General features: G+C 36.1%; 1 protein-coding gene across 2 annotated transcripts in view; it reads left to right on the top strand.

Annotated features, from left to right (window-relative positions):
- Positions 1-13,664, top strand: part of LENG8 (leukocyte receptor cluster member 8) — a 23,468-nt gene extending 9,804 nt beyond the window's left edge. The window contains exons 5-16 of one of the 2 annotated variants that reach the window (XM_072426775.1): positions 3,510-3,623; positions 3,949-4,204; positions 4,749-4,920; positions 5,007-5,192; positions 5,613-5,885; positions 6,154-6,291; positions 6,780-7,071; positions 8,225-8,326; positions 8,422-8,490; positions 9,594-9,723; positions 9,810-10,017; positions 12,114-13,664. In XM_072426775.1, coding sequence (XP_072282876.1) covers positions 3,510-3,623; positions 3,949-4,204; positions 4,749-4,920; positions 5,007-5,192; positions 5,613-5,885; positions 6,154-6,291; positions 6,780-7,071; positions 8,225-8,326; positions 8,422-8,490; positions 9,594-9,723; positions 9,810-10,017; positions 12,114-12,276 — 2,103 coding nt within the window. In that variant the 3' untranslated portion in view covers positions 12,277-13,664. Of the gene's footprint in view, positions 1-3,509; positions 3,624-3,948; positions 4,205-4,748; positions 4,921-5,003; positions 5,193-5,612; positions 5,886-6,153; positions 6,292-6,779; positions 7,072-8,224; positions 8,327-8,421; positions 8,491-9,593; positions 9,724-9,809; positions 10,018-12,113 lie in introns of both variants that reach the window. The other variant, XM_072426774.1, reaches the window with a different exon arrangement.
- Positions 13,665-16,914: the final 3,250 nt, after the last annotated feature.

Genomic DNA, 16,914 nt, shown 5'->3' on the forward strand with positions numbered 1-16,914 from the left:
TATTTTCGGGGTAGGTCTTATTTTCGGGGAAACACGGTAGCAGCTAACAAGATTTGATTATCCAGAAAGAGATTCTCTTTTCTTAATTGAAGATACAATGCCGTCAGCTATTAACCCTCCTCTTTTGTTCAGGCAATATATCAAGCTCTTCCATTTCAAGAAGCATTTACCAGGTGTTAAATCTTCAGATTGCAAACTCTCGGTGACAGTAAAGGGGTTAGAAAGTAGATTTTCCAGTGCTTTTACGTGTGTCCACTGGCTTTCAGTTAATAAAACATTGTCCAGTTCTTCAAGAAAGTCTTTTAGTTCAAGCAAATGCTTTACCATCAAATAAGTGCTTCCCCAGCATTTTGTTTGATCTAAAATGGCTCCTTTTACTGCATGTCTTTTCAAAATGGCATCTGTTTTAATGGCCCTGGCTGCAACAGTAAAGCTGTGTACACACGTCAGATTTTTCTATCCCGATAATCGGCATCGGCCAGATATTGTGCGAGAATCTGGCGTGTGTACAGTCGACGTCGTTCATCGTCCGTGGATCCGTCCTGGCAGATCCATGAACGGCGAGCGGTCCTAATGCAAGGGAAGGGGGAGAGCGTGCAGGAGGGTGCCGCTCCGTCGTTCTCCCCCTCCCCTTTCCATAGAGCAGAACGGTGCTGTATGTACAGCACCGTTCATGCATCGTGTAGTTGTAATTGTAAAAATTGCACGTGTGTACGCAGCTTTACTTGCCTCAATTTTCCAATTAGAGTAGCTGCATGACGATCTTTCAATCCATCTCTTATTGCAAAGTTGCAGAGTATGAACAGCACAACACATATGTTGAATAGTAGTACGCTCAATTGATTCTTCAACAATGTTGTCCAAAATGTCATTATTCTCTTCGCTTTCACTTTCTCCAATACTTGCAGAACTATCTGTCACTTTCTTCATCTAGTTTTTTCTGTTTCTCAATTGTGCTCAACATATTAGAATCATTATCTGTCACAATACATAGAATCTGTTCCTTTTTAATTTCAAAATCTTCTAGAACATCCTCCACTAACTTCTGAAGTTAGTCACTAGTGTGTAGTCACTGGTGTGATGTGCCTGGGTGTCCTTTACTCCCAAGGTTCAATTGTTGTTTTATTATTTTCATCAACAAATCTAACATTATTAGCAAAATATTTGACTCCATTTTTATGAAGACAAAATGTCCCTTCAGACCTTTTCGTAGTTCTTCCTTTTTACATTTGGCCTCTTCAATTTATAGGTTTCATTATACGTTCTCTTTCCAGAGAATAACCAGGTTTTTTAGCCATTTCTCCATTTAGCCCTAAAAATGGCTGGCTGTGAAAAGGATAGTGGTACAGTATTCTTTACTACCATTTCAATTTTGTGTTTTTTTTTTTTTTTTTTTTTTTTTTTTTTTTTTTTTTTTTTTTTTGGGTGTCATTGTTTAACTTTGTCAGATATAAAGAATCTTCTTTCTTCTAGATTTCTGAACATTTTTTTTATCCCAGAACTAGATGGAATATTTTCATTGATATCTTTCTTATTCACAACTTCTAACATTTTAGGGTGAAAACGCTGCAAGTGTCTTTTCAAATTTGATGCTCTTGTAGGTGCATTTTTGTTAGACCCACTGAAACTGTTAACTTTTGCATCACCTTGTTTTTCATCATCTTCAAGAATACATTGGCACACGTAATGTTTCCCATCACTTGATAATGTAATGTGCTCATAAACAGCAGACTTTATCGCGTTAGTTGACAGACGTTTTGCCATTGTGAATGGGGTGCCGCTTTCACTTAAATATAAATAGAAAATATTATACTAACTAGCATATTCTTTGAATTGAATACTAACCTACACATAGTCCTGCACTATTGCAAACATACATACAACATGGCACGATACACACAAATAAGCTATATCCCTGTACTAAACTTGGACATAATTTGTTCTATACAGAAAAACATGCACAAACATATATACTATACACACAACACATAGCCCTACATTTTACTCAGAAACATACACACAATATGCACTATGCACAAACATTCCTGCACCATAGACACAAACATACACAGCCCTGCATTTTTATCCAGAAACATGCACACAGCCTTCCATCATACACATTCACACAAGCAGCCATGCTGTTTAAAAATAAACACGAACACTTAGTTGAATCCAAAAAGTTGTTCCTCCAAGTCCTTCTAAGCTCTTTTAGCAGACAAAGGAAATTGATGCTGCCTTTATCCTTGAGCAGTGAGAGGCTGTAGGACCAGGGGGGCCACTTAAATAACTTCCTAGTATTAGGTGGTGTGCAAAATGATGTTACATTTCAGCTCTGGATGGGAGCATGTATGGCGAGTTTATACTTAAATGAACTTGTTAAACGCATTATATCTGAAATAAAATGAAAACCCTTTTTGTAATGTACATAATCCAAATTACAATAATGTGAATGTCAGGTTGTATAATAGCTCATCTGAACTTCACACTAGTGAAAATACAACTTTGCACTGGGCTTTATTCTTCAGAAAAGTACCTAATTATGACTATTGTTTGTGAAATAGGACATTTGTACTTGCTGTATTTTTTTTTATTATAATTTAAATTTGTCAGCCGTCGGCACATTTTTATCGACTCCAGGTACCCAAAATAGTTTCCGACTCCACAGCCCTGGTTGAAACTTGACTTTAGTGTCACCTTTAAAGATGATTTCATAGAACAAGCAGCTAAAGGTTGAGGACAGACCAACTGTCGCTGCCAGTAAAGAATATGTACCGTATTTATTCGAGTATAACGCGCACACCTAATATTCGATTAAACATCGGTATAAAATTTTGTTTACACCAAGCATTTTAATTGACAAAAAATATTATTGAACACGTGCGGCCATGATAAAAATCATTTATTAACAACTTAAACTGATATAAACACAATACCGAAATAAAATTAGCAGCAATGCTTACCGTAACGTGTGGGCGAGGAAATGAAGCGGCAAACCCAATTCGGGGGTGGCAGGTCTGGGTGGCAGTGGCGGCCGGTCCATTGAGGGCGTACGCGAATTGTGAGTTTGCACTGCGCCTTTTCCGGGCTGCAGCCGCTCACTGTACGCGAGGGCGAAGGAAAAAAAACGTCACCGCGTCGCGTACAGTGAGCGGCTGCAGCCTGGAAAAGGCGCAGTGCAAACTCACAATTCGCGTACGCCCTCAATGGACCGGCCGCCACTGCCACCCCAGTCCTCGTTTATAACGCGCACCCAAACTTTGATTTCTTTTTTTGGTATAAAATTTTGTGCGTTATACTCGAATAAATACGGTAAATATTTTAGTGTGCTAAATCTGCTCATAGCTGTATTTTCATTTAAAGTATACCTTCAATATGACACGCACCTATCCCACAGCAGTAAGTATATTTTTTGCACTTATGTAGTTCATGTTAAAATATACTTCTTAAAAGACAGCATGCTACAGTGTAAGATTTAGGCATTTCTATTTTTTTTATGGTGTGCTTTACAGAATATGTATAGTGGATATACTGGTCCTGGTCAATATGGAATGTCGGGCTCTTACCAAGCACAATCAGCTCAACAGACCCAAGCAGCTGGGCAGCACCAGGGAAATTTAACACAGGTATGGCAATACTTTGTTTCTTTTTTAGATTTCATGTTATATAGTAAAAAAATCACACCGCTGTATAGGCTGATTTTGTTTTAGACTATATTTTTAATTTTTCCTTTTGGGGTTTTAAATTTTACATATGTAAAAAGTTTTTTTTATTAAAATTTTCAAATAAACAACGAGTATGTTTGTTTATATATTATATGTAATTTATTAGAACTGATCTTTTGTTTGGTGGTAGTGTAAAGCAAACAATATTCAATCATCCTACTGCTAGAATTTAAAAGTTATTACTATTTCAGTATGTCTTGTAATTTTATCAATATTTGCATTCCAGCCTGGAGTTCCTGGTCTTGAAGATGGCATGTCCTATTCTAATGTCCAGTCTCAAGTTTCTTCCCCTAGTAATCAGCCAGCTTCCCATCAAACTGTCAGTCGTAGCTTGTCACAATCTGGTCCACAAGGAGCATCTTCAGGCAGCCAACTATCGCAGCAACATTCAACCACACATGCCAGCAGTTACACCCAACAGCATAATTATAATGAAGCTCCAAAACAAAAGAAAGGGCAGCAGTTGTGGAACCGTATGAAACGTAAGTTAACTGCTCCCTGAGTATGCATTAAATGTCAGTATAAAAAATAAAAATCTATTCTCTTCAATAATTGCATTTCCCCAAAAAATTATCTGTTAAATTGCTAGAAATGCACTCATTTTCTGAGTTCTGTTGTGAGCCAACAAACTCTAGGGGGCTTTAGGCAACATGATCGTTAGGGTTTTAAAGGTTTGTGATTCCTTGTATGTCTCATCCTACCCCATGTTAAAGCGCATTTATTCTTTTGTTCAGTTTTTCCCGCAGTCAGTGCTGACATTGAGCACTGGAGTGAAAGCAGGGACAGCATACATAAGTTATTTTCTTAATTCAGTAATGTAGCAGTATTGCTACAAGATTTTACCTTAAACAAGAGAACTGACAGGATGAACAAGTCATTTTGTACAAATAGGTATCAAAGAGAAAAGCCTAGGGGCAGACACGCTTAAAAAAAGTGCTGAAGCACATATAGTTTTTGCTAGGAGTACTTTAGAATAATAGCCTTAAAAATTTAGTTTTCTTTTGAATATATTTTATTTTCTTGCAGAAGCTCCTGGAGCTGGTGGTCTTAAATTTAACATTCAGAAGCGCCCTCTAGTAATGAGCAATCAGAATTTTACTTCCACTGAGCAACATACTAACAACAATAGTATTCAGCAGTCTACGCGTATGCATCACCATATGTTACAACAGCAAACGGAAAAGAACCAAGATCATAGGTATCCTGATTAATTCTGTGCTTGTTAAAATGTACATGATTTTGCTAGAAGCTTTTTTAATTCATGTGCAATCTCAAATACAGCAGTAATTCTTCTGCAAAACCAGAAGACTGGCCACCAGCAATGAAAGAATATGTTCAACGTTGCTTTACTGCATGTGAGACAGAGGAAGACAAGGATCGCACTGAGAAACTCCTTAAAGAAGTTTTACAAGCCAGGTTGCAAGATGGCTCTGCATATACTATAGACTGGAGCAGAGAGCCTCTACCAGGGTAAGTTTCCCTGGTAAATTGTACCAAAAACATTATGATCAGACCAAACTTTTTAGTTTTATTATTTTATCTTTTTTATTTTATGAGCTCCTCCACAAACTCACTAAAGTTACAAAAATCTAAAAAGTAACAAATTGATCATTAGCTGAACTAATCAGCTAAATGAAAAAATCCACCACAGTGATGAGGTCTGTTTTCCCAAGATACCCTTAGTGTGTGTGTGTGTTGATGAGTGATAGCAATGGTTTTAACCCTTGTTTTTTTTTATTCAGCTTTTAGCAGAATGGCCTTCACTTGGTAGCTGTTGCTAGTTATCACTGTTGTGGTAGCTTGGATCATAGCTATTTTTCAGCTTTAATAATCTTTTTCCTGTAAATTTCAAATGTATTTACTTTCTTTTTTTTTTTTTTTTTTTTATAGAAAGGACAGTATAAAGGAAAGTCCAAAGAAAAAGCGCTGGGAGCCAACTACTTTGCAGTCTCCCCGTGGCAGCACCATTACTGTGACCCAGTCTTCACTGGGTGGTGGAAACAACAGTAGCAGTGCTGCACTAAGAGGACATGGTAGCAGCTTTCCTACACGCTTTGGAAACCGTAATGTTTTCATGAAAGAATCCAGTTCCTCTTCAAGTACAGGTTCTAGGTCAAGGTCAAGATCTTCTTCTCACTCTCCTCACAGACGACACGGCCGAAGGTATTTTTTTGCTTGTGTGATAAATTGTTTTGTAATGTTTTGAATTTTGAGTTTTTTAAAGAATAAAACTCAGAACATGCAGCACATCCAAAGATTGTGCAAAGAACAATTTAAACAGTAGTCCTACATTTCTTAAGGACTAATGCGCGACTGTTATTTATGGCCACCCCACTCTACTCTAGGTTCAGTTGCGCTTGATAGGTGAACATTTGCTTTATCCACAAGTGCTAGCAAAAACTTTATTTTTTTTTTTTTTTTTTTTTTTTAGCGATTCCCATTCAGACTCTGACAGTAGCTCATTTTCTGGAAGTGAAAGCCGAACAGGTGGTCGTAGAAGTATACAGAAAGGACGTGGTAGAGGAGGACATGCGGAACGTGGCCGTGGAAGGAATCAGAGGGCCAAAAGGTGCGTAGACTTTGCCGAAGAAGGGCATTATCAGTGTTGTAGCACCCTTCTAATCTACGAATGTGAAGGCTCCTGTGATAATGTGAACTATCTCTCCCTTGTAAAAAATGTTTTTTTTTTTTTATTAGCCCTGTGCATAGGAAATACTTTTTTGTTGATAGTGCAGTTCATTTATTACACATCAGACTGTATTTGTAAAGCCAAATTTGGTTTATTTGGATACAATAAGTGCAAGTGGAGGGAGAGTTCCCTAATGGAATGACAGCAAGATATCCAGTCAGGTTTTACCATTTACTACTCTGTCCAAAACTTTGAGTTTAGGCTTATCATAAGACTTTTGTTTAGATACTAAAGACCAATAAGTAAATTGTGACCATCCTATTCAGATTACCTGTGTATAATATTCCAGTGTAAGTTTCCTCCCATATTTGCCTTGTCAACGGCTTTTTAGATGAGCTAAATTTATTTCAATTCTTAAAATTTTTTAGAAATGAACAAAATTTTAACAAACGAAACCGCAAGAAGAATGTTCAGATGGATTTTGAGGATCCAGAGAAAGATTTCAAGAAGGAAAAGCGAGCAGCACGTTTCCAACATGGTCACAGTCCAAAGAAATTTCGTATTGAGCCTCTTGTGCTGCAAATCAATAACCTGGATCCTAATGACTCTGATAACTTGGACTGGAATGAGCTAAAAATAGTGGGAACTTCCCAAGATATCACCAAACCTTACCTACGTTTAACGTGCGCACCAGACCCATCAACTGTGAGACCAGTGCCAGTAAGTTTAAAAAACAAAAGCACCCTATACCTTTTTTGGGGTGGCAGAATAACCAAAAAATTTATAATCACTATTCATACCCCATTCTGTTTAGTGTCCATCTTCCTGTGGACAGGTCTGATACCTCAGTAATCTCCTTCTTTGTCTCTCTGGTAAGATTATGCCCCATTCCCACAGTTGTCCTACATTTATCGAATATTTTTTTTTTTTTTTTACTCATGTATGTTTCGACGCATTTTACAGATTAAATCCTCGTCATCAGGTAACAATTTAGTACAATACGAGTGAGTACAGTGTTCAAGTTGCATCTCTGCTATTTGGTGGCACGTGTATACCAGTTTGATTTGCTATACTTTTTGATATATGAATGTATTTATACATTTTACATGTTTATAATACATTGTGTAATCATTTATGTATATATTTTTTCTTTTAGTTTAGTTTACCGTACTCGTATTGTACTACATTGTTCCCTGATAAAGCGGATATAATCTGAAATGCGTCGCAACGTACATAAGTACTACTTTTGTATAATACAGTGTTAATTTACACTTACCAAGATCATTTGTACTCATTACTACTTTTTGATCACTGGGATTGTAACTATTACATTTAAAGGCTTCTCTCCCTAACCTACAATATGTTAAGATTGTTTTTAAAGAAGATGTTGTTAGTAAAAAAATTTTATGCATATATTCTATATGTACTGCCTCAAAAGTCCCCTACACCAAAAAAAATTATCTTCCATATATATGTCTATTATAGGGATATTGGCAGTAGTTGATTAATCCTGAAATTTGACAAATGGCTACCATCTTGTTTCTATAAGTTGTCCTACATTACTATGTGCTGCATCAGGGCAGTCTATCATTTCAATGGGCTTTCCAATGCACCATAGTAGTTGGAAATTTGGCAACTGACACTGCTGTGCACCATCATGTGATATGTGATCTGTAATGCAATGCAGTAACACGTATCACAACACAGATATGTAGACAGGAACTTTCAGGTTTTGGTTGTGGAAGGCTGTTTCCCCAATTCTAAATTTAAAAAGGGGACACACAGGTGTGATTGTAGACTTGGAGAATTTTTTACCAGAATGTAAAACTCACTACTTTTGCTATTTCCATGATCGACTTGTTTTTTGTTACAGGTTTTAAGAAAATCTTTAACAATGGTGAAAGGGCACTTTAAAGAAAAGCAAGATTATGCATTTGCTTGTGAGCAACTGAAATCAATCAGACAAGATTTAACGGTAGGTTTTAGCAAAATAAATCTTGGCATATGAGTATTGCAGGTATGTGCCGTATATTATATAAATATATATATTTTGTTTTGTGGTGTACACAGGTTCAAGGCATTCGCACAGAGTTCACTGTGGAAGTGTATGAGACACATGCACGGATAGCACTGGAAAAGGTTAGGTGTTGTGTTCAGTTTTTGTTTCCAATCTTCCATGTTGATAGACTTGTTCATTGTAAGATTTGTACAATTTATGTTGAATATCCACTGTACTGTTTCTAATAATGTCTACCAGTATTAGTAATGTATTTTTCATTAATGTTTCTACATAGTGGTTGGGCACAGATCTGTGTTATTTGCTCTGATGTACCTTTTAGTTTGCAAAGCAAAGATGCACACACCTCATATATATTCCCACCCCAGCTACAGCCATAAGGCTTGTTGTGATTTGTAGTAGTCATTTTTTCTGATCTTTGATCTCAATAGCCCCAGTACTGTATGGTTGGGTCCCGTTTTCATATTCCTGATTTGTTTGGCTGTAAAACCACCTGATCCCCTGTATAGGGCAACACGGTCCTGTGATTCATTGGTCTTGAGAGCCCAGGACCAATGTCCCAGAACTAGTGCAATCATCTCAAGTTTGGTGAAAATGTTTTATTGATTCATTTTTGAGTTAAACTAGAAGCACTTAGTTCTGATTCAGTTTCAGAACCATTAAAGCCTTCCCCTGCAAGGGGGAAAAACAGATTAAAAAAATCAGATTGGGGAGAAAACATGAGATAGTCTGGCTGCATCATTGAAAAGAGAACCCCCTTCCCCCCCAAAAAACACTTATGGCATTCTGTCTGTTCCCTCTTATCAAGGTTTTTTTTTCTTTTTTTTACAATATAAAAGGATTCTTGCCACGCACAGAAATCATATATGCTTGTAAACATGTAGGAGTATAAGAAACACAAATGGGGTGTATTGATGCATTCTAAAATGAGGAATAATTCTAGGGTGATTTTAGAAATAACTTATGATGAGCTGTTTTCAAAGCATCGCTTATTGACAATTCCCAGTATTGTGGTTGGCCACTTTGCTTGCACTGTTAATTTTTAAAGTTTGAAATATTGGTTTGTGTCATCCTAAACCCCTTCCCCTCCCAAAAAAAAAAGGAAAAATGTGCTTTGCATGCACTAAAATCTTTGTGTGGTTAATTTCAGGGCTAAAATGCACTTGTGCAAACAATCTAAAAAAAAAAAATACATTTACTACAATACTTCAATTTCCATTTTTAGGGGGACCATGAGGAATTCAACCAGTGTCAAGCACAGCTGAAGTCTCTGTATGCTGAAAATCTTGTGGGGAACATTGGAGAGTTTACAGCCTATCGCATTTTGTATTATATTTTTACTAAAAACTCTGGAGGTAAACAAATGACTAGTCATAAAACCTATTCTAGTACACCTCTTTGCACAGGTCTTTAGTCTTATCTGTTTTCCATTTTTCTACAGATTTAACTACAGAATTGGCATACCTAACCAAAGAGATAAAGGAGGACCTTTGTGTTGCCCATGCTTTGGCTCTTAGGAGTGCTTGGGCGCTCTCAAATTATCACCGGTTTTTCAAGCTTTATAGAGAATCTCCACGCATGTCTGGTTATCTGATCGACAAGTTTTCAGAAAGGGAGAGGAAGGCAGCTATTAAGGCTATGATTAAAACGTATGTTATGGCCAGCATTTTGATGTCCTTAATCACACTTTTTTCAGTGCCCCTTCTATTTTTTTATGTATATTTAGGCTTACTTTAAGACTTTACTTTAAGCTACTACCAGGTACAAGAAAGAATTACTATAAGGTTACTATAAGATGAAAAAAAGATAAGGGCAAATTTTTAATCTCCAGTTATATATATAATTGAGATGCAAATACAGCTGGTCAACATATAAAATGTAAAACCAAAGTTTTAGCAGCATTAAACCTTGAGTAGCAAACCCCTCATAAGAAGATTTTGTATGTTAATAAATGGAAATGTAGCCAACAACCAGGGTGGTTCTAGGTTTAAAGCTGTATTGTCCTTATAGAAAGGAAATAATGTATATTACCCCTTCATTTTGCCAGTTAAGTTTGCCGCAAGTTAAGTCTGTAATTGCTACTGCTTGTAAAAATAGTTGGAGAGCAGGCATATGTGGCAATCTATTTCTTAGCAGTGTATTTAATTTAGTTTTACTGCTTGGAAATACTGTTAAAAAAAATTGTTGCGAATGGTTTAGTCTTTAGCTAGCATAGCATGTATTTTCTTTCTTTGAAGTTTACTATAAAAGGGTATTTTGATTGTTCTGTTCTTTGCAAATGTTGTGTAGACTTTGCAGTGTTACAGGTAAGTATTAGGTAGGTTGATTTACTTTTGCCTTTTTTTTTTTTGCACTTTTTTGTCTTGACACCTTAGTGACAAGCTTTCTTTTGCTGTGAACCACCTACTTCGCCGCAGAACAATAGAACTGTTCTTCCTCATTTAGGAATTAATTTGTTTCTAACACAGCTTAATATAGATGTTCGTGGATGTGTTACTTAATGCCACATTAAGGGTAGGATTCTCTTTACTGGTCTCCCGTATTCATTCTGTAAAAAAAAAAAAATGCACATCTTGGCAACCAAGTCTGTGAGTTGCAATATTCTCTGCAAGTTAGTTTTGTAACTGCTTGGAAAAAAAAGGTATTTATTGAATATTCTGCAGCTCTCAACCTGTTAACTTGTTACGTGTTCAGAACTTATTAGTGGTAATGCTTTAATAAAGAAGCATGTAATTGCTTCTGAAAATGCTAGTTGCTTGGCTAACATGCCAATTCTATTCCTCTGCATAAATATATGTACATGGTGCTGGCCATGCAACTTTGTGTATTAGTGCAATATTTTGCAATGTGCCCGTGCATTGCATGTATGTCATGATTGTCTGGTACCAGTTTTATTTTTTGCTTTCAGTTGTGCTGGTTTCCAGCAGCTAATTGACTATAGATAAGACACATGATGCAACCTGTTGCTAACATGACATAGCAGTTTTTGTTTTTCCAACTCGCCCACAAATAGGGTTTTCTTACCTGTATACCTTGCCAATAGATTTAGTATTTAACTGACAGCAATGTTCTTTCTGCAGTGAAAATGCACAGCAGCAATTTGACCTTGTAGACAGGGAAGCCTTGGATGGTCATGTAGATTTAAATAGACTTTAAAAAGCAAAAACACCAGTTCCTGATTACACAGCAAAATAATATCAGCTTTGCTGTTATTTTCATCATTTCCTAAAAATTTCTCATGCAGTACTTTTTTCTACCATTAGATGAATTTTAATTATGAGCATCATACAAGCACCTTTTTTTTAAGCCTAAAACATAATAGACCTGCCCAAACCTGTTGACCAGGTTAAGTGCATTCTTATCACTTAAATATTTAGTTTCCAGCACTGCACCTGTCACTTTTGCTGGACGACTAGCAACATCAGCAGGTAATAAAATTAGAACAGCAGCACCCAGAAAAATGCAAACTGCTGTGTTTAATGGTAATTACACACTGCATTGTTTGTTGATTTTGTAATTTTTAGTAAGTGTGTGTACAATACATTTATTAAATGTACTGTACTTAAACTGTTTTGCACCCTGCAGGTGGTTGAATTTAAAGGTAGGTATGTTTTCCTGCTTGTGTATAATAAAATCATAACCATTTTCTTTCAGGTGGGTAATACATATTGTCATTATAATTCTAACATTTTTTTTCTTTTTTGCTCCTTTTTCCCTTGCTGCTTTTTTTTCCCCAATTCTTTAGTTTTCGTCCGGTGCTCCCAGTTTCCTACATTCAGTCAGAGTTGGCCTTCGAGAGTGAGGAGGAGTGCCATAGTTTCCTGGCTTCTCTGTCTCTTGTGTATGCAGGGAACGACACCAGCAAGATTGATTGCAAGCAAAGCTTAATGGTCTTGCCAAACTTCTGAGCCAGTTTTTAAAATAATTGCTAATCCACTTCAATGTGTTTTACAACACATGGCCAAAGTTCACACTATGTGTGTATTTGAAACTCTATGCTTGTATTGGATCTATTTATGATCAGAGGGTCCATAACTGGGTATTCCACTCTGAACCCTGGGTTTCTGCAATTTATCTAGAAGCATTTTTAATCTTGGTATCCCCTTGTTCGTAGTGCTGTGATTTAGCACTCAACATGGAATTACCATTGATTTGGTTGGGTTCAGCTATTTAAGCCAGATCTACCTGATAAGTGTTAAATGCTTTGATTTTTCAGTGCCGTCTGAACATGTGGTGCATTCTGAATATGAGACCAGTTAATATAGCAATGCAGTTATTAGAGAATCTATACCTCTAGAAGACCCTATGATCTGCCAGACCATGTGTGGATAACAAGGTACACTGAGTGAGTCAACCTTGTTGGGTGGTCATCTGGTCTTGACATAAGTGATTTGAGCTGGAATGCTGCAATTTTACACATTAGATAAATTAAATGTTCTGTACATAAGAGATACTATTTAGGTCTTTAAAAGCTGTATGTACATTTTTGTATTTAAGAGTTTGTTTTGAAGTTAACAAAGATTTTCTTTTTCATTTTTTTTTTTTTACTTTTTGTATTAATGTTTATAATATATTTGATGTTGTAAACAGACACTAACTATGTTTCAGTTTCTTTTCTCTCTATTTCACTTGCACAAAGCATTTGTCCATTTGCTGCACAAAAACAACTATTATGGCTCTGGGGAGAAGGGCTGAGACACGGAAGGAAAATTCCAACTCAGATTGGGAGATACAAAATGAACACCACAAGCTGCTTTGCCTTGGCAGAAAAATGGACACTTTCATGCAAATATAAGAAAACTGTTTTACCATGCAAATTTTCAGCAAATGAAGACAGAAGTTTATGCTCCGTTGAGAACCCATCTTTATCATGCTGGCACTACTTTCTACTTTTGGATCCTTACAGCCTGTGAGAAGATGTTTTTATAGTTGTGTTAATTTAGCTCCTATTCATTTATTTTTTTATTTTTTTTCCTTTCTTTTTCGTTGCCCATCACATTCTGTTTGGTTTATTTTTTGCCCTACTTTCAGCAGGTAAATATTGGATAATACAAAATACCTTCCCTTCCCAACATTTTTTACCCCCTTTCTCTGACTTTCATTTTTCTTTATTATTTAATCCCTACCTCCCTACTTAGCCTATCTTTATAAAAGGTACTCCCATTCCCAATCTTTAAATTGTATCAAATGTTGTATTGTGCATTTAGAACTGTTGTTGGTCAAGTGTTCCTTTTCTTTGCAGATGTGTTTTTTTTTAATTTTCCTTTCTCCCTTAATAAATTTGAGTTGCAAGTGGCTTTTGTTCTATCTTTTATTACAAGTGTGATGTCTTTCCTAAAGTAAATTATGACCAGAATAGGGCAATAACAAAATAGTAACCTGTTTAAATTTCAATTATGTATTAAAACTTTAAAGTACAGAAAACAGACTGTTCATCCAGGCAACATCTGATTGCCTTACATCAGGAAGGAATTTTTTTCTTCTGTTGGAGCAAATAAAACAGTTAAAGCAATTTTTTTTTGTTCTTTGGATCAACTGTGTCTTTAAGGTTTTATCTGGGATACTTATTTCCTGATTGGTTGAACATGCTGGACCTTTTTCAAGGCGACTAATTATGTAACTATAATGCAGAATAAAACATTGCATAAGATTGAATTGTCATGTAGAAAATATATATTTCACTTTATACAAATTGGAGTGTATTGTACAGAAAACTGGAACTGTATCATTATAAAATGTACAGCAAAGTAAGATGTAGTATGAATCATTATACACTGGGTGCACAATTAATAGGCAAATTAGTATTTTCATAATATCATATAATGCATATATTCCAACTCCCAAGCTGTATAAGCTTCAATGCTTCTTGTATGTAGGCATGTCAAGTGCTGTGTATTTGTGTAATGAGAGAGGGTGTGACTTAAAGACACTAACACCCTATATAAATGTGTGCATCTTCTTTTCCTCTGGAAAAATGTGCCAAAAGGAATTTAACTGACTCTTTTAAGTCCAAAAGTATGTGGATAGTTATACAGCAACCTTTTGCTATTCCGTTTACAGCAGTCCCCAACATTGCCTCATGTTTTTAGGCATAACATCATGCAAGCTTATGTGTTCCATACATGGGTGGATAATATCAGGGCTTGTAGGGGCCTATACCCTCTTTCTGCCCTCCCTAAATCGAAAACTCCCAAGTATCAAAACAACCACCATATAAGAAGTGCCTCCCTAAATCTTTACATAATATACTGTGGTGCCAAACGATACTGTTAAATCTTTTTGAAAAAGAGAGGAGGGTACATTACCAATTCAACTCATGTTCCCTGTGATGGCCAAACATATGCTCCAACAAATCTCCAAAATGCTGCTCAAAGTTATTCATGTTAGGGGAGCATACTGGATTCCTTCATTTACACCTATTCCTTCTGCATTATGTTCCCAAAAGAGCCTTGTATTTCGCCGGAGCCCTGTCCATCCTTATAGTGACGATGTCCCACGTGGAGAGGCAGTCCTTCCTATTGAAGAAAGTTGCCACCCCAAAAAAAAAAAAGGGGGCATGCCTTGCACAAGAAATCTTTTGCTAAACACAGCTGAGGTTGTGGGGGATCTTAAGGACTGAGCTCTCCTGCAAGCTCTTGTAACTCTTTAATGACAAAGACAAACCCTTGCAGTTGTTTCTTTTTGCATATCAAAGCACAAGATGCTCCAGAAGTTAATGTTTGTGATTAACCAACAGTGAGGATTTTTTACAGTAACTGACACCATTCTGCCTAATAATATGTTGAGACAAACATCTGTCCCAATTGCATTTAATAAAATAATGTACCTGTTCCGACTTACATACAAATTCAATTTAAGAACAAACCTACAGTCCCTATTTTGTTTGTAACCCGGGGACTACCTGCACTGTAAATGCATATTTATGTGAGTTTCATGTGGCTTTCAAACTATTTGCAACCAAAATTCTGTAAATATCTCAGCATATCCCCCTGAAGAAGCTTATCGCCAAAACGCATGAGGGTTGAGACGTTTTCTTCATGGAAAAAACTTGAATTTCTATGCATAGACAACCTATACCATTCCAATGACATTCAAATGGGAATGGGTCTCCTAAGTTGAATGTAATGTGCTGAGATGTAATATGCCATTTGATTACTGCTTTTGTATTCACCTATTATTGTGAAATACAAGCTACAATTGCTGACAGCTTTCTCTGCCTTCTTCAATATATAATTCTTAAACTTTGGGGGTCAGCATTTATAACCCAAAAATAGGAGGGTTGGATATTATTTTTTTCCAGAAATAGGTCTATATCAATTGTATAATTACATTGTAACAAATTTACTAAACATTCATTACAGCAGGTAATAAATACACTGTTTTATACAATTCATATAAAATATATACCTATGGATTTGTGTACTAACAATAACAGAATTTAGTAGCACTATCCTGCTCAAACAAATTTTCATAGCAGTTTATCAATTCACAAACACATATCTATAACTATATATTAAATTACTGTACTGTTTATAATTACATACTTCCACATAGATTACAATATTAACTGATTTTGATTCTGTTTCTCAGATTATATATTTGCATGCATTAAATTGAATGCTAGTCGGTGACCTAACAAGTTCCTCCCCGTCCCTATATATCCATTGCATTACCCCCAACAATCCTCTTTTTTTTCCTTTTGTTTTAGTTTCTTTCCAACAAAATGACTTTTCACAAGCCTATCCTTTTAAGATGGTAACTTTTGATAGGTAATTATTGAACCATTACATTTTATTTGATTCTGCAATCATATGTGGGTATTGGTCAGAATGTTTGACAATTCTCCAGGCTCCAGTATATGTCAAAATCAGCCTGGTCTGTCTTTATTCCTTTTCTGTTTTAGAGAGCTAAATAACTAAAAAGTTTAATTGAAAAAAAGTGCTGTCTTCCATTTCGCATATTTCAAGATCCAAAAAAGAAATGCTTTTAGAACTGTAATACATAGTAAAGTTCAGATTAAACTAATTTTCCTGCAGTTTCAGAAGGTGACAAAACATCTATGTACCTCCACTACAAAACATGATATAAGATATTATTACATAGATAATAGTGTCATTCTTGCTGAAAAAAACTCATTATAGATCCTAAAGTGGCTCTACTCAATTATATTTTCTTTCATGATGTGAAGGTGGGAGTCTCTTGGATGTTGACTGAAAAAACACTTTCTGCTCAGCTGAATGATGCTTTGGATAAGTTTTGGATAATCTGGGCTCCCTGGGTTCAAAAATTCTTAACATAATTTGACTGCACTCTCCTCACAATCTAACGTCATTCTATCAATAAATTGCCATGCTCCCTACTAACACTCCCCTCCACCTACCCTTTCTACCACCTTCCTTCTCTGCCTTGTGCTTCTTTTTACTTTACCCTCTTTGGTTTATCCAATTTGCTTTTGGTTCTCTCCTAGGTTTCATTGTGTCATTGATATGCGGCCTTGGTTTAATCAAGATGTGAATTGTTGTTACCGCAATCTATTGAAGTTTTAT

The sequence above is a fragment of the Pyxicephalus adspersus genome, chromosome 11, assembly GCF_032062135.1.
Source record: "Pyxicephalus adspersus chromosome 11, UCB_Pads_2.0, whole genome shotgun sequence".
NCBI lineage: Eukaryota > Metazoa > Chordata > Amphibia > Anura > Pyxicephalidae > Pyxicephalus > Pyxicephalus adspersus.